The sequence below is a fragment of the Apus apus genome, chromosome 1 (genome assembly GCF_020740795.1).
Source record: "Apus apus isolate bApuApu2 chromosome 1, bApuApu2.pri.cur, whole genome shotgun sequence".
Classification (NCBI taxonomy): domain Eukaryota; kingdom Metazoa; phylum Chordata; class Aves; order Apodiformes; family Apodidae; genus Apus; species Apus apus.
In genome coordinates this window covers 156,482,074-156,500,465 of record NC_067282.1, presented here as the reverse complement: position 1 = coordinate 156,500,465, position 18,392 = coordinate 156,482,074, and the positions used below count along the sequence as shown (strand labels likewise).

General features: G+C 38.4%; 1 protein-coding gene across 1 annotated transcript; it reads left to right on the top strand.

The window, feature by feature from the left end:
- The first annotated feature begins 600 nt into the window (after window positions 1-600).
- Window positions 601-14,454, top strand: GAS2L3 (growth arrest specific 2 like 3). Its single transcript, XM_051608322.1, has 8 exons — window positions 601-660; window positions 1,686-1,854; window positions 2,214-2,332; window positions 3,785-3,926; window positions 7,592-7,655; window positions 8,336-8,474; window positions 9,688-9,795; window positions 10,529-14,454. Exons 1-8 carry the CDS (start codon window positions 631-633, stop codon window positions 11,909-11,911), a joined length of 2,154 nt encoding a protein of 717 aa, XP_051464282.1. The 5' UTR covers window positions 601-630; the 3' UTR covers window positions 11,912-14,454.
- The last annotated feature ends 3,938 nt before the right edge of the window (window positions 14,455-18,392 follow it).

The following is an 18,392-nucleotide window of genomic DNA, read 5'->3' as shown; positions in this document are numbered from 1 at the left end:
CACTGTGGAGAATTACGCGAAGGAAATTCCTTCTGGTAGGTGTGTATGCAGCTAACTTGGTAATACTGCACAACTCTAGACCTTGAGCCTACATGGAGACACCACTTATCCTCAGTTCAGTGTTGATTCTGTGCTGGGTTTTCCCATTATTAAAAGCATTGCTGGAAAACACTGTGTTGGCTTCAGAAGAAAAAGGGTTGACCAGATTGCCTCTAAAACTTTGCTTAAGGATAGTTTAGTCAGGGAATTGTCCTGATAATGATGTTGCTGCAATAGTTTTCCACATTCTGTTGAAAACATAGGTGTGTGCTAGCTGCCTGGAAAGTCAAACATTGATTTCTCTCATGGATCTGTGCAAACCGTTGAGTATTATTTATGCATATTATTTATTGCTACTTTGTGTTGTAATAGCTGCTGTTTTATTTTAAGGGCAGAGAACTGAAGTTGACTGAATACTGGATCGAAACCTTAGCTACTAAGATACTTCCCTCTTTCCCCCTCAATTTGAATTAGACTTGTTCTTATTTTTCCAAAACAGCACTAGTATGTTTTTCTTGGAATTTTCATGAAAGCAGGGGGGACTGTACTAAAAATGTTATTCTTTTTCTCCAGAGGAAGAAACTAATGTAAATGCAGATGACCATGCAGAATGCAGTTCAGGTAAAGGCCTTTTGTAATGTTTTAATCCTGTTTATTGTTTTGGTTTTGTTTGTTTGTTTAATGCAGAAATCTAGCCTGAAACAGGTGAAATGCTAGAATCCCCAGACTTATATCTAGTCGAAAAAAAAAAGTAATAGTTTTCCCATTTTGCAAATAGAGAAATGTGACGAGAGATAATCCAGTGTTGTATCAGATAGGTGATCATTTCTCTTCCTAAATGCTGCTACCTAAGCAGCTTTTTGAAGTCAAAGGCTGAGATTATTTTAAAACTTTCTTGATAATTAAGAGACATGTTTTAAAACCCTATGTTCTAGTGATTGTTTAAATATAAATAAATGTGTTTTATAAAGACACACTTCCTTAACTGACGAGGAGTAGTTAAGAATACAAGAAGGACTCCCTCTTTGGACATTTTGTACATGGAATTCCAGAGTGGTCCTATTCTTGAAATATAAAGGTACTTCTCAATTTGGAAATATGCAATCTTTAATAGATGTGGTAAGGATTCATGTTCATGAAGTGTATTATGTTCTTGCATGGAAATGTTTACATTTTTAACATCATTCTTTAAAGGATTTAAGAACAAAATGTCTTTGAAATATTTGATCAGAGGTGTCGGTCGTAAATTATCTTGTAAACTGCAGACTGTATTTCTCAAAATATGTTTAGAAAAAAATCCCCACAAATTTAATGCATATTTTCTCTATTTGATATTTAGGAAAGTATGTAATTTTAAATCCAAAGAAGTGAAGAGAATGAATGTAGTAGGATGTAAGGTGATCTCCAGAGGTCCCATCCAAACCCTACCATTCTGTGATTCTGTGACTTTTGAAACAGTTTTGAGTTACTAATGAGAGCTGCACAATTAATGATTACTGTTGTGTTGGTTTGGTGAACGTCTGAAGGGGAATGAACGCTTACTCTTTGAATAGTAGATCTTTAGCACAATTCAGGACTGCAAGTTTTTGTCCTCTGCCTGCAAATATTAGAGCTTGCTCTCTTCATCTTACTGAAATCTTCCACAGGTGTGGTTTGGAGATGACCTTCCCTTAAGTCCCCGAAGTCCCTTGACTCCCAGACATGGGCCAGGTTTGGCAGATGTGTGCCTGTATGACCAATGGATATCGGTGCGGCATGAAGCAACTTTGGTGCCTATGCAAGAAGATCTGTCAATCTGGCTGTCTGGCTTGCTGGGTGAGGTTAAAAATAAATCACTGTCTAATGCATTTCAAAGTACTTTCCAATATTCCAGTCAATGCTGACACTTTATAACTATAGTATTATTAAGATCTGGTCTATTTGTGCCTGAGCTATGAGGAGAATTTCATTAAGAGGTAGGATGATTAATTGTTCTAATTTATATTTCTGCATCTTGCTAGTCTGATTAAAATCTAATTAAGTAGATATTTTAGTTATATATGTCTACTAATTCTCAGTCTTTCATGCTCTAGTAAATTATATGATGGTTGGAATGTTGTTTGAGTTGCCTCTAAGTTCATATGAAACTTATTTCTCTTCTGTGGAGTAACTAATATTGACCTTTTCTTTTTAAGGAATAGAAATCAAAGCAGAACAACTGCTTGAAGAACTTGATAATGGGGTACTGCTCTGCCAGTTGGTTGGTGTTCTTCAAAACACAATTAAAAAATGTTGTAGCTCAAATAACTTAAGGGTGAGTCATATTCTGATTTATTTATTTTTTTATACATTATATAAAGTCTTTAATTGTAAGTAGTAGTAAGTAAGTAGGAAAGCAGGTGAGTAAGGCTTCCCAAAGAGCCATTCTGTGTGCTGTGTATCCAGAGACCGAGTAACAACAGTGTGGAATTATAGATGGATAAACTGGCCTTATGCAACAAATTACTTACTCGCTTTGTTCATCAAATCCTAATGTCCTGGCTAGTTTTTTTTTTTAGTTTTATTTCACTAAAAGTTTAGCTGGGGGAGGATCTTAGTAGCCCAAGTGTGGAGTTTGTTCCCCAGGTAATATGAGTGTGGATTAGTAACAAGATACCATTGTCACTTGATGGAGTGTTTTATTCCTGAAACTGGTGGCTAACTTTAATATATAGGTTAGCCTTAAAAATATCTGTATTGAGATGTACGTGGAGATAGGCTTTAGTGTTTTTGTTTGGAACCAAGGCTGAGTTGAAACATGAACCTCAAGCAACTTGCATTCTGGTTTTGAACAATGAAAAATAGCAATGTGGCACTTTGGCATATAAAAACATGTATTGCTGGTGCAGGTGTTCATTGTACAGGTAAGCAGTATAGCTACAGCAATGCTTGGATTTCTCTAATAGTAGATGACCAGCCAGTGTGCCCTAAGTGGTGCTGTTTCCCTTTGGGGCAGAAGGAACTATTTCACCATATCCAGGTCACTTTTTGGTGTGTTTAACTTTTACTATTCTATCTAGCAAAACAGTAGTTTTTAATTAAAGAATGTTTGCCAGTAAGTAATATAATTACTAAGATTAGAAACATTATTATTAATTGGGGGAACAAGACAGCACGGTATTTATAGAAAAGCCACATGAAAGCTACAAATCCTTAGGGATTTTTTTTGAGAACAAGATGCCCAACTTCTGTACCTTTGAACTGTTTGTTCAGTTTTGAAGATACCAGTTTAAAAACAAATAAGTACTGAATTGTTTTAAAAGTAATTGCCCATTGCTCCTTTTTGATTCCCTCTGTTTTCTAGAATGGGCTCTAAAATGTTAAAATCTGGCAGCCAAGAATTGTTCAGTTGATTTGTGTCTCTCTCTGTGCTTATTCTACTGCTATGAACAGAGCTTGGGAGCAGGGAGTAACTATATAGACCTGTGAAAACACTAGTAAGGCTTTTAGCCTGGGAAACGGGGAAGCAACTGTGTGAGCAGCCTTGGGAGAGGCTGCAGAGCTAAGGATAGTTCACTCTGTGACAGTTCACAAAGATAAGGTGGAATGCCATCTACATTAGCATAGCTTTTTTAATAGAATATATGGTGGATTGAGCACAAAATACTTACTAACCACTGTTTCTGTACTCTGAATTTATGGGTTATTTTCTTTTGCAAATAGGCTTTGAAATATTTTGGCAATCTTGATGTGCACAATGTTACTTTTTGCTTTCTTCCCTTGCCAGAATTTTCCTATGAGAAAAGTTCCATGTAAGAAGGATGCTGCATCAGGATCTTTTTTTGCCAGAGATAATACAGCCAACTTTCTTAACTGGTGTAGGGCCATTGGAGTTGATGAAACTTACCTCTTTGAATCTGAAGGTTTAGGTAAATCTTATATTTTTTTAAGACTTGCTTTGGTCTGAATGTGGATAACTACCTGGTCAGGGAGACCTCCTTCATGTAGTCTTGTGAAGTCTTTGTCACAGCTTTACCTGTCATGTGCAAACTATTAATGCTTTTATTTATTTTAGTGCAGTGTTTGCATAAAAGCCTTGAAAAATCAGTTCAGTGACTGCTCTAACTTGCATGATGCCTTCCCAACCTTCTAAAAGTTGCTGTGTGGGAGGAAGGGGGGCAGTGACAGCTTGTGCAGCAAACTTGAATGTTTTCCTTCAGTAAAAAGGAACACTGAGGAACAGAGGACGAAAGTGTGGTTTCGCTTTCCCAGTGCGGGAAGACCACAGGGCCATGGAGTCAACTCACAATAAGATCCTTTATTTGGTATGAGAGCTGATTCTTGTCGCAGAAAGCCTTCAGAATAATGCATTCATGACTGCTAAATTTGGTAACTACATCAGGGACTTGTGCCTGAAGTGACAACAGTCTGTTGGTAATTAACAAGTTACTTCAGGACCTACTTAACATCACTATAAACCATTTGTATTTTCCCATTTAATAAGATAGTTGTAAAAATAAATTCTGCCAACTTGTGTATGCCTGCCCCAGTGCACAGTCTGTCCTTATAACAAACAGCTTCTAGACTGATACTTCCAGATGGAATAAATTTTTTTGACTGCTAATTAAGAGGAACTGCTTTCATTGCATGGTAAATAATGACATGCTCTTCTACCAGCTTTTATGTCAGTAAAAATTAATTAATGCAAACCTTTCTGTGACAAGCCAAATACTGGCTTTTTGTTGTGTGTTTTTTTTTTTTAAGGCAAAATATCTCCCTGTCAAGCAGAGTAGCAAAAAATTGCAAAGTTCCTCTGTTTCTGTAATCAGATGAAATTGTCATAATATTTACCAGATTTTCTTTGTGCCATTTAATGGGAGGCACTTTTCATTAGCTGCTTTTCTTTCAAGCTCTCCTCCCTGCTAGTTGGAATGCCCATGCCTTCTCCACCTTATCCTTAAAAGGATAAGTCACCTTTTAAAATAATTGAGAAAGGATCCTCATTTGCATATGTCTCATTCTAATTTAACTAGGGAGTGTATCTTTCTTCAGTACCATGAAATACAGATGAGTAGGAGAACTGAGCTTTAAGAAAACTAGTTTTCATATTTTTTCAGTTCAACTTGTATGAATTGCATTGCTTAAACATCTCAGTGCCTGTAAGTGGAAGGGTAACTAGAACCTGTTTAGCCTCCCTGAGATAAGCAGACAGGATTTCCTAATGCTGTGGCTTTCCCTCATAGGCAAGAAGTGTTTTGAAGTCTGATTGCAACTCCTGACACAAACTTGCTTTGTGCCATAAATATCCTCTGTGAGCCTTTTTGGCATTCAAAATGAGCAGACTTGCAGTCTCCTTGATGAAACGTTCTTTCTGCTGATGTTCTCCATCAAACTTTCAAGCCCTTCTTTAGGAATGAATCAGGGAAAGGAAATTTGACGCTTGTCCTTTTCCCATCAGATACATATAGCAACATGTCCAGAAATGTGTGGATGACTGTGAAGGAATAAATTAAGTGGCTCCTGAGACAGCAGAAAGGGAAAGTAATCATCATGGGATACCCTTTGACGTCAAGCCAAAACAAATGTCTTGATCTCTGCTGGGTTGTATTTGGATTTTTGACTTCTGGATTCAGGCAAATTATGCCACTTCTGTTACAGCTGACAAAAACATGACCAAAAAAAAAAAAAAAGAAATTACCTCTAGTACCTTTTAGGTTATGGCTGTGTCAACTTTCTGTTCTAGACTTACCTTTCATAATCAGGTCTGTAAGTAGACTTACAGGCTGCAGTAGATGATGTAAACAAGAACATCTGACTTCATACCTGGCTTATACTTTAGGAAATACTTCAGTCTTACTTAAAGCAAAGTAATTTTAAATATCAAATTGAACATCAGAAAGATGTTAGATTTCTTCTGTAAATATAGAGCTGGCTCATTAGTTTATTTTCAGAGTGAATTTCCAGTTTCTATTGAATATTGTTAACACACAGACTTGTTTATATAAATGTTACATCATATGAAAATTGTATATTCAGCTTTTCCCATTTCTTGTACTTGATTGTGGTGAGGGAAAAGAATGGTGCCATGTGTGTGGATTGAGGAGAGTTGAATGACCTTTCTGCCAGCCTTTGGTTTCTGAGTTATTAGGCAGTATTCCTAGTTTGCTAAAAAAGCAAAGGAATTACTTGTTTTCTATAGAATTTCTAGAGCTATGTTCTTAAAACTGAGGTGCTCTCAACACTTTCTGAGGTTTAAATGGGGAGAGAGGAGGAAGAGTTACTTGTGTGTGAGATTTTCAACTACTTTCTTTCTTTGATTGTGGCCCTGTTTCTTTTTTTATTACACATCTAAAGATGGAAGTTTCAAGAAACCAAAACAGACATTGGGGTTTTTTTTCTGCCTCTTCTGTTCTTCAGTGCAACAGTAGAAATAGTAGAGTCTTACCATTTCAAAGTTGTCAAGAAAACCCAGAAGACCTGCAATAGTCATCTTTATAGTGTTTGTCTGTCACTCCACATTTCCGTCTCATCTTCAGCTCCCCTGTGTGCCTACACAGCTGAGTGCATGCAGCTGCTAGAACTGCTCTGAATTGAGGGGTGCAAAGCATCTTCTGTGTTTGGCACTAGCTTGGTTACTGTGGGCACAGCCTCTGAGAAGCAAAGCCTAGTGCAAAACCCTGTGCTACTAACATATCTGAGGTAATGTTGCTGCTTTTCTGTGATCACAACCAGTATCTGATGTTTAAATCTGAGTGTTTGCCTCTTAAGGCAATTTCATTCTCCCCTCCTTATAGTCAGGGGTTTTGACCATCCTTTTCAGATAGAGCCTCACAGAGATACCAAATTCAGAAGGAAATACCTGGGTGGATGGGGCAGGAGGTGAAGGTGGATAGAGAGGAGTGAAATGAGGATATAGCATGAGATAGGGGAGCTACCATTGGCAAAGTGAGAGTTTCTAGGGCAACTGGGTTAATCTGCCATATGGATGTACCCTGCTGGCACCTAGAACTTCTAAAGTGATAGGAAAAAGACCTGTTGCTTACTAAAATGATAACAGTCACTCAGATTATTATTTCACAGCCAAGCATTTTAAAACGCTTAGGCTGCCTGGCTGTGCACAGCCATCCACTTGTCAGCTAGGTCCCTTGCAGTGTATTCTCCTATGGTTGTTCCCCTGTAGCATCTGTGTGTATCTGTATGCATAAGCATGAGCAGATGGAGTGTATTTTCCTGTCTGCAGTTGTTGAATTCTTTTTATCTTCAGGACTGCTATGAAGTATTTGGGAATAAAGAAGGGAAAGCTCTCAGTTCTCTTTCCAGTTCACATCAAGAATGAGCCAAATAAATTCTGTTTCTCTCAGGAGGTAGAGTTTGATTTCAGGGGTGCCAGGATGGGTTTAAACGCTTCAGGGAATAGAATATTAGAGTTGGAAAGCATACAGTGCTTTATCCATGATAATATAGCTTGCCTCTGGGTAGAATTATGGCAAAGTTATAGTCATCTATTCCTTATCTGCCCTTCTGTGTACCTAATTGCACAGGCCTCCCCACAGTAAATGTGAACTGTAACTCCTTTTATTCTCTTTCCCTTTAGTTTTGCACAAGGATCCAAGACAAGTGTATCTTTGTCTGTTGGAAATTGGACGCATTGTATCTGGGTATGTGATCCACATGTGCTCTTAACAAGAAATTGAAGAACACATTCTAATAAGTAAAAGCTATGACAAACTTAAACCAATCTGTGATTGTTAAGTGCATTGCAGTAGATGTTAATTCTGTGCAGAAAGTAATGAGTAGCTCTTCTAGTTATCAGACTTTTTTCATGGAGAGGTGATGATCCACACTGCTTTTTATAGCTGTAGGTTTAAATGCTACATTCAGTTTATAGACATGTATACATCTTGGAAGATCTCGCTGAACGTTAAGTATGAGTTTAAGTTATTTAATTTTGTAGGCTTTTTGGCAGGTATGGAAGCTTTAAATATGAATCGGCTCTCTATCAATCTCTAAATACATACTTTTTATTTCCAGTGCAAAGCAGGAAGTTTTCAGATAGCTTATCTAATTTGAATGTGACTTAAATTGTGTAGTTTTGGTAGTATTTTTACTGCCTTCTCTGATAGCTCAAAGATCACCTTTGAGAGCACTTCTGCTAGAAACTCAAGAGTTGCTCCTTCTCTTTGCATTTTCAAAACAATTATTCCTCTGACTGATTTGATGCTGTTTTCTGTCAGTCACACTGCTCAGAATTTTGCATGCTTGTGATCGATCATCAGTTTATTTATGTTTTCTTAAATAAATTGACAATTAAACTCTCTACTTTTATATTTGTATTGAGGTATGGAGTTGAACCTCCTGTACTGGTAAAACTAGAGAAGGAAATTGAGCTAGAAGAAACACTACTGATGACCTCTGGACCGCCGTCACCTGTTAGCACAGCCAAGTCATGTTGTCACCATGGGGAGCTACATGAGGCAGTATGTATCACTTATTTAGTGGGTTATGGGCTTTTAAACTCTTAAGCTTAGTGCTTGTATGATCCAGCTCAGTAAGCATAGGCTCATTTTTGTCTAATATTCGTGAGCCTCCTTAAACAGAAAACAAAAGGACATGCACCTCCTCATGTTCTGGAGTTAATGCCTTAGTGCATATAACTTACCTTGATTTCCACTCCCCTCCCCCTTTATTGCTGCTATGAGTAGAAGAAATATTCTCATTCATTTTTTCTGGTGTGTCAATGTTCTATGACTGTAATGTATACTTCTCTTGAATGTAATGTTTTCATCAAACTTCATCAAATGTTAAAGCAGACTTTGATTAAATGCTTTTGAAAAATACTTTAAATAAAACCTCTGTAGCTATACCAACTGGAAATTAATATGTATGGAGAAGAGGAAATTCTTTATACATCCTGTGACTTGGTCCAAAAGGAATGATAAACAGCTTTCCTATTTTGCATAAAAATGCATATTAAGACTTTAATTTATTTTAAAGGTCCTCTGTGTTGTAATGTAAAACTTATGCTTGTTTGGGAATGTCAGCTGCCAGATCCTTGCTCTCTCTGAAGACTCACTAGTTGTCCTGCTTGGCAATAATCTTGACCTTCCCATTTGTTAAGCTTCTAAGCGGCTGTAACAGGCACATCTTTTCTAAGCCTGGAGTTATTTGGGAACTTTGTTTCTCCTTTTATCAGTAGTTTCCTTCTTGTGTAGGACATAGAAGATTAACTTATAAAAGCCTTGCAGAAAGTTAGGAAGAATGCTGAATTAGCCTTGGGTCAAGTGTTGCAATGGATTCAGACACAGGAGAGACTCAGATAATTCTTCAATTCCTAGAGACCGTAACAATGTCTTTACAAAGTTGTGGTTGGAATTGAATGCTAGTATGCAGTGTGCTATGGACTAATCTTAAAAAGGAAAATAAAAATATCTTCAAATTGAAGAAATAATGGAAATTGGGTTTTAGCAACTCAAAATACTTGTCTGTATATAGTGTGTTCTTTCTTTTAATATTCTGTATTTTGAAACTCTATGTAGCTGAGATTTTCTTGTGAGGGAATAGGATTCTAGTGTTTTCTTAGAATATTGGACGAAGATAACAGTATCTTTTCTTGTATCAAATATCTCAATAAACTGTTAAACACTTGCCTCTGTCAAAATACTAATGCATGCTTTTGATTTTAATAACCAGGTTAAACATATAGCAGAAGATCCTCCCTGTAGTTGTTCCCATCGATTTTCGATTGAATACTTATCAGAGGGACGTTATAGACTGGGAGATAAAATACTCTTCATACGAGTAAGTAGTTTCTCAGAATTCAAATGTATATTCAAAATGGGGAAGAAAATACTTTTAAGTGGGATACTTCACTTTTATGATACTGTTTTAGAGTTATAGAATGATTTAGGTTGGAACACCTCATCATCCAGTCACCTATTCAAAGTAGGTGTAGCTAATTAGATCTTACAACCATTTATTTTTACAACCACACTGAAGTAAACAAGTTAATGTTTTCCTGTTGTGTTTCTAAAATTTCAGTAGCAACTTGCAATATAAATAAGGATAATGTAATAGAATATCCTGAGAACATTGCTTATTCAAAATCTGGATGCTTGGGGTTTATAATTTGTAGGCTAGTTGAGTGTGGTCTTCAGCAGGCATAAGAATTTCTGGGATTAAAATATTATGAGGACATCCATAATTCGAACAAAACAGGTATCCAAAACTGTATACTAAATAAATATGCTGAAAGAGTGGTTAAAATATCTTCTGTATATATGTCTTCATTACTTCCCAACATATAATGACTTTCTCTGCAGGAGAAACTATCTAATAAATGAACTGGGAAGCATAAACCTGATTTATCATATAATTTCTCTTTTAAAAAATATTTTCCTGGAAGAAAGGAGGTCCTGTTTTTACTTGGTTTTGATAGATCTTAATGTAAAATGAAGACATAATGCTGCAGAAAATGAGATAGAAATGTCTCTTGTTCTTCTCCTACTCCCACCCCCTCTTCCTCCATTCTCAGATGCTACATGGCAAACACGTGATGGTACGTGTTGGTGGAGGCTGGGACACTCTTCAAGGTTTTCTGCTCAAGTACGATCCATGCCGAGTGCTTCAGTTTGCAACTCTGGAACAAAAAATCCTGGCGTTTCAGAAAGGGGTCACCAGTGACAGTGTCCCCAGTTCAACAGCCAGAATTCAGGAACCTCCCATCATGAATCCGATGTCAGCTGTCAATATGTTTCAAAAGCAGCCATCAAAACCCCCTACTCCTGTTTCAGCTGTAAAGGCTGTCCATGCTGCCAGTGCCAAGAAGGTTGTATCTACACGTCCTCAGTCCCCTGCCCTGGCGTCACCGAAAGTGCCAGCACACCCCTCCTCTGCAGCCAAGTCAGTCAGGTCCAAATTACAAGGGTGTTCAGGGACAGGTGTGCAGTCTCCTTTCAAACCAGTAGCTGGCACCTCAAAGAAACTGGAGCCTCGTTCACACAACTCGCCAGCTCCTTCTCAGCCTGTAAGCAAGAGCTCTTCATCTGCAGGAGCCCGAACAGCTCTTGTGCACTCCGAAACGTTGCGCAAACGTATTCTGTCCCCCGATGCTCCCGAGGCAAAATTTGCCCTGGCTCAGGGCTCCCCCGCACCAGTGCTGCGTCCTGCCCCATCATCCTCTAAAAAACAGCCATCTCACTTGCCTGGCACAGCTAAAACCATGGCCTCAAAACAGAAGCATGTCGCTGCTAAATGCAAACCTGTATCTGTCACTAAAACCAAAACGAGTTCAGTTGCTCCGAGGGCTGCTCGGGCGCCTGTTACAAATCTGCAGGCTGTTGCCAAGTTTGCACATTCTCAGCAGCTCCTTGCAAAACTTCCTTCTGAAAATACTATTGAGGCCTCAGGAACTGGGTCTCAGCATCATCGAAAAGCTCCACAAACAGCTGACCTGGCAAGGAACCTGAAAAGTGCTCCAGTCCTTAAACACTCAGCTTCTGCTCCTTCTCTTGCAGTTAGCAAAACATCAAAGTCACCACCTATGCTGGTATCTATGAGCAAAAACCTATCAACTGTCAGTAAGCAGCCAAATGTCAGTAAATCTCCTCAGGTTGGACCCGCTTCATCCAAACCTCCTGAACGCACTCCCTTATCTGTTGTACGGCTTCCTCAAACTTCAGCCAAAGCAACAGTGACCAAAAAGCCAGTACAGCCTTCCACAAAAAGTCAGCCTTCAACCAAAAGCTTGCAATCAAACGAAAGCTTGGCCCCGGCAGCCAAGAAGCCTCTCCCTAAGGGAAAACTGGCAGTGACATGTAACAAAGGGATGCCTGGGGTATCAAAAGGTCCTCTTATGAAGAGCAGGCAAGATGATCACTATTTTGTTATGACAGGGAGTAAAAAACCCAGAAAGTAAACTTATTTGTTACTTTCTGTGGAAGTCTTCTTTATTTTTGTTCAATTGAGTGTCTAAGTATCTGCTATGCTGAGGACAAGGAAAAAAAGTTAACACTACATTTACCATGAAATATTAAGTGTAACATACTTTTTGCTGCATAACTTACAGTAAAAACTGTATTTATTTTGCAGTTTATTTTGATATATTTAGAAGTGAGCTTGCTGCTTGGTTGCTGTGCAGCACAGTGGAATAGAGAACATCCCTGTTTGCTGCTAGCCTGACCTGCTGCGTGAAAGGCAGGAGAGAGGAAAGTGGAGCTAAGGCTGCTGCTTTTGCTGCTGATTTTTAAGGGAGTGAAGTCTGCCTGAGAAATGTCTGCCCAGGGCAGAGCCTGGGCGATTCAGGTGGTTCTGGATTGAGGCCTGTGGCAAGCGATAGAGCTCTGTACAAGCTGTAAAAGTGCTAATACCTCAAACAAAACTGTTTCTTAGCTCATCAGTGTCCCAGAACTCAAACTGGAGTAATTTACATATATTAGAAAGAAAAGCAAACCTCTAGTCGTGTTTAGATTTGACAGCTGCCACTGTCAGTGTTTACTGTGCCCCCCCATATGCCTTAAAGCGGCTTCAGCTTGTTGGAAGTGGAGCCACATTGTTTTGTGTTAAGTCGGACATGGAAAATCATGGCCTCGATTGCTCGCTCTCCTTGTGCCTTAGCCTCTCAAGTGCATGACAGATCTCTTCAGTGAACAATGCCACTTTTAAAACCCTGGGCAGATGACCTTGCTTATTTCATGTTCAAAACTGACTATAAGTGAGCCCAGTATTTTCTAGAAAGCTCTTGCTGCATGGAGAGAAGTGCCTGAGTTGCTGGGAGGATGCTTTGCCCTTGGATGGAACTCTAGGGCAGCTCCTGCTCCAGGGACACAGAACTGCGAGTACTGGCCTGCACTGGCAGAGCCTTACTGCTCTTCAGGAGTGGCCTTTACATGTAAAACTTAATTACTAAATACTTGTGGTGATACAGCTTAATTTTTGTCTGTAGTTTTAGTCTGCAGTGGCTTTTTTTATTTCTGGAGGCCTCCTTACTGGCTCTCCTGTACTGCTTTCCCAAAGAGGTAATGAGGGACATCTTAAGAGTGCCAGAAAGCTATGCACTATTTATGCTCAATTCCTGAAGGCTTTCAGTGGGTTAAACATCTGTGGTGCCCAACACCTTTACCCTTAAGGGAAGTGAGTTTCACGCAGATTAATAAAAACTACTGCTTTTGGGAGTAGAACTGTTTAGGATATTTTGGGTTTAATCAACAGTTTTTCTTACAAACACCAAGGAGCTCTGAAGATCTGTGAAGAGAAAGTACAGACTTCCACAGACTATCACTACTTCCCTCCATTCCTTTGGTATTTACTTATGGGCAGGAGAAGGTTTTGCGTGGAAACTACAGTTTCTAATTTTTTATATATATATAATTATTTTTTTCTCTGTGGAACTATAGTAAGCATCATAAACTAATCATGAGTTCTGATGTGCAGTGGCAAAGTCACTGAGCTGCCTTTCTGAGCACCTTTGTTAGCTTTTTTTTTAATTTATGATTCTATTTATGCATATCTACTGTACAATACTGCTTACAACCTGCTGGGAGTAAACAGTAAATAACCAAACTGTAGAAAGAAAACAGTTCACTTTTAATAACATGGACAAAAGTTCCACAAGCTCACATACAGAGTTGTATGTTTGGGCAAAGCTTAGGCTTACTTGTTTTACAAATACACTGGTCAAAGCCACTACTGCCAATGTTAAGAGCAGTACTGAGTGTAGGAGACTGCTTTCAGGTTTGATAAATTTGGCACATAGTTTCATATGCTGAAAGCATTTTACATTAGATGAGCTGCTTTTCATTTTGGGCTTCCAAACAGTGAGCTGTGATGTGATATAGCACATGCAGATTAAAAGCTAAATTATTGGGGTTTCTTTCTGTACTGTCAGGCTGACATGGAGTCAACTTTCTTCATAGCAGCCCATATGGTGCTATGTTTCGGATTTTTGGCTAAAACAGTATTGATAAAAATGTTTTGGTAACTGTTGAACAGGCCTTGCATGGGGCCAAGGCTTTTTCTTTTTCCCACTCTGCCCCCACAGTGAGTAGGTTGCAGTCAGCAGGAGACTGGGATGGGACATGGCTGGAACAGTTAACCTAAACTGGCTAAAGGGCTATTCCATACCAGGTAATATCATGTTCGCTGATAAAAACTAGGGAAGAGCAAGAAGGAGGGGTGTGTGTGGAGGTGGATTCAAAGCTGGCCATTGCAGAGTGGCCTATGGGAGGCAGTGAGTGATTGCCTTTGCATCACCTGGTGGTTTGGGTTTTTCCCCCTCTTTCCTTCACTTATTAAACTGTCCTTATCTCAACTTGCAAGTTCTCTTGCTTTTGCTGCTTATCCTGCTGGGAATGGAGGGGACAGAGAGCAAGTGAGCATCTGTGTGTGTGCTTGGCTGCTGGCTGGGATCAACCCTCAACATCTTTTGAATCGTTTACAAGTTTTTATAGTAGTAATTTAAACACTGAGCCGATTGGATCTCGGTGTAAAGCTATCTTGAAATTTACCTTTTTAAACTATAACTTCAGAGAAAATGAAGCAGATGACTTCATCTTGGCAATCCATTATTTAATGTAATAGACTGAATTTTATGGTTGAAAATGAAATAAAAAGCATAAGTTTTTATAGCTGAAACCTTAACCAGCTAATCTAAAGATGATTCCCCTGTTACATGTGGGTAGGCTCGGTTTGGTTTTATTACAAAAATAGTATATTTGAGCATGGTGTGAATATTGTAATCTCCAACTTCATAGTCATATTCTAACTATGGATGTCATGTAACATGAGATGAACCAAGAGTAAGATGTAACAAAGTACATCCTAATGGAAATGCATATTCTTTTTGCAGTGTTTACATTGCCAAATAGCAAATCTAATCTTCAGCTGGTATTACCTTTTGTGAGCGAGAGATAACTTGGAGCAAGAATCTAACTGAATTCTCCATATATTATCAATGTCCTTCTGTATCAGTACTTATTTTAAATAAACATATACTGCACCTTTTTTACATGCATACATTTTTTTTTTCCTACTGTCCTATTTTTGTGGGGAGGGAAAGAGAATGTATTGCAGAAGGCTTATAGTTTTTTGCTGTACCACCACATAAATAGTAGCTTCCATCTCAGGTTACTATAAAGATGTAAAATTCTGCTTTTAATCCATTGCTTTTTTTGAAGTTCAAGACCTCTTTACTCTAATCTTGGTTTCAGAATGAGTAATTCAGTAGAAGGAGCTTCCTACCCTTCCGTAGGAAAGAGTACTCTTCTCTTACTGACAACATACCTGAGTAGTTTCAGGTGTACCTCTGCGAGTTTTATCCTTTTCAGCTCTACTTGAAAGTTAAAGCATTTGTGTGCCAACATTTTCTATGCTTACATCTTGTCAACAAACTTAAACTCGCATCTGTGTCTGTTGCCATCAATAACAGAAATGTAATTGGTTTTATTGAGAGGAGAATTGAGTCTTCTCACTGGAGTCACCTAATTAACTTTTTCTCCCTGTTTTATTTTAAAATTATGTTTTAATATCTGCAGTTCTCTGCCTTTTCCTAAGTGGCTTCAGTTCCTGCCAGTCTGATGCTGGTGCCTAATCTTGTAGATATACTTATCCTTCCACTTCAGCTTTGTCTAGTGAGTGCATTATGAAGGCATCTACCATACTTGTTCCTGCAGGACCAAGCTCTGCAGAGATCTTAGTTACAGCTTCCTTTTGAGAGCTGGTAGCGTTACAGGTCACCAATAGAATATGAAGAGAGCCCAAGACTCTCTCAAGTAAACATCTAACCATTGAACTACAGTATCCTGCTGCCTTGTCCAGGGAATCTTAAATCACCATCCACCAGTAAAACTCTAAAAGGAGATATGGAAAATGGCTTTTCCTCCTACTCCAAAACTGCCTGAATTGCTGGTAGGTATTACACATTCTGGTGAAATGGTATGGTCTCCTCCTTCCTGGTTTAGCTTTTTAGCTTTTAGACCTTAATAGAAATGATGGAATCATTCACACTTTTTACAGGTAGATATATAGGATTGCTATCTGGGGGGGGAGGAAGGTTCCAGTATCCACAGTCCAAAGCCCTTCTTCTAACTCAGTGGAGAGGCACTGCTGTCTTGAAGTCTTAAGCTCTTGCATCTCAAGCTCTGTTTTTATCCCAAAGCCAAATGTGTTTCACATTGTGAAATCTGGCTGTGGCTGTTTTGCTTGTAACAGACAAAGCCAGCTGGACCATCCTGTAGAGAAATTCTGTTCAGAATCAAATGAGCAAATGGCAAAGGCCTTTGGACCCCATAGGAAGGTGCCTTGAGATGGCTAAAATGTACCTCATTTAAGAGTGATAACAGAAAGCTCAAGAAACAGCAAAAGAGTTCCTGAAAACTGTAGCCCTCTTAGAAGTGCACACAGGTGCCTGAAAGCTTTGTTTGCATGTGGCTGATACAAGGGCCCTGCGAAGCTGGGCTGCTCTGTGATGCCTCAAAGCTTCATTCTCCATTCTAGGAGAAGAGTGAAGTACACATGGCATTTGTTTGGAATAGTGAAGTACATGTGCATGAATGCACAGTAAAATATGCATGCAGCTCAAAGGACTTCAGTTATGGCTTGGCAGTTTATAGACACATACATAAATCTGATAAAATTCAAGGCATTTTTCACTCTGAAACTTCAAGTAGCCATAGCTTCAAACTTCAAGCTATACAGCTCCTCTGTTTCCTTACAGGCACACTGAAATCTGTTGGTTAGTTCACTGAGTGCTATGGGGCCATCTGGTGTCTGAATTTAACAAAGGCTACTCCAGCAGTGTAAGACTTCTCTTAAAATCCACAGACAAAACCTTCCTTTTTTGATTCCAGTTAAACCTTTTAGCTAGTGAAATCCAGACACAGCATGTAATAAATAATGCAAGAGATATTTAATTTTGTAAGACTCTTTCATTTCATGCAAATATATTTTGAAAACCTCCTTTTCATCATTCTCTTTTTTTTTTTTAAGAGCCAAGATTGAAGATCGCTTCCTTACTAAAAGTTTTGAAAAATACATTGTGGGAAATGGAAATAAGCTCGACACTTTTATACATTTCAGACATCTTAAGAAAAAGAAAAACACAAATATTTGAGAGGTAAGATCTGCTTACAGTACAGATCAAGCTAGGGATAAATTGCCAGGAAGGTGGAAATTCCAGCAGTGCTGTTTTGGTACTTTGTGCAAAGTACTGCATTCCAGATGGAAAGAAAACCTTGCAGGACAGGAGCAGCTGGCCATTTCTCTGAGGAACATAGCTAAGCAGAAATTACTGACCGATTAGTAGTGCTAAGAGTTTGCAGCAGGTAGGATTAGCATAGAACTTGGATAGCAAATGGGCTGTTAGTGCTGACTCAGAAACTATTGTGCAAAGCTGTGGTCCTACAAAATGAAACCAAACTTACATGTTTTCTAAAAAAAAAAAAAAAAAAAAAAAAAAGGTCAAAAAAAGACAATGTTAGGATATTCACACAGGAAAAGTAGCAGGCTAAAAGTACTCAAACATGACACCTCTCAAGAGCTATATTAAGATCAGTTACCGGCACATTTATAGTGAAAAAGCACATACTTTACCTCTCCCACATTTGAAAACAAAAGTAATTGATGAAATTCAGGTTTAGAATCTTGCAATATGCTGATCCTTTATATAAGCACTATTATTTTTTGCTTTTCTGAAGCAAGGCTGTTGTAACAGAGAGTGCCTTGTACTGGAACCTATATTCCCAGAAGAACATAATTACCATGGTGTGTCATTCTGATGAACAGTATGCTTCTCCACAGCTTTTACTTTTTTTCTGCTGAGTATACTATTCTATAGATACCTGTGAAACAAGACCACAATAAATTACTTTTATTTATATGCTCTGCAGCATTGACCCTTGCTATACCTGGATCTTATTTATTGCTTCATCCAAAGAATAGAGCAACAGAATTAGTTTATTTTAAACTCAAACTAAGTATAAATGCTTCAGCTTTATAGTCCTGGAATGACGCTCCTGCACATTACATTAGACTTGGGGAGATTTTTGTGAATACACAGTTTTATGGTCTGGATTTTAATATGTCCTCAGCTATAGTAGGATATTCAGCTATCTCAAATTATTTACAAATGCTTACAGGAAGAATAATTTTTCCTATCCATTTTGCTCTTCTATGAAAATGGTCATAGGAACATATATGAATGATTATGCATGGTTTTCACTGTGTGAAGAAAAGTGCTGGGAATTTTTTTGTGATTTCCTGATTTGAAACCCCTCTAGTTTCCTCTAAGACTTGAACCTGAGTCACAGTCTTTACATTTTAGAAAGTAAAAGTAACATATTAGGACTGTGAAGTCAAACATTCACAGTTTAGAAAATGTTACAAATCAGATGGATGGTCCAATC

What these genes read in the sequence shown, in the direction of transcription:
- GAS2L3 (XM_051608322.1), top strand. Translation starts at nt 631, where the DNA reads ATGCAGATGACCATGCAGAATGCAGTTCAG. An exon ending in CCATGCAGAATGCAGTTCAG is followed by an intron (nt 661 to 1,685) that starts GTAAAGGCCTTT and finishes AATCTTCCACAG; the next exon opens with GTGTGGTTTGGAGATGACCT. An exon ending in GTAGCTCAAATAACTTAAGG is followed by an intron (nt 2,333 to 3,784) that starts GTGAGTCATATT and finishes TTCCCTTGCCAG; the next exon opens with AATTTTCCTATGAGAAAAGT.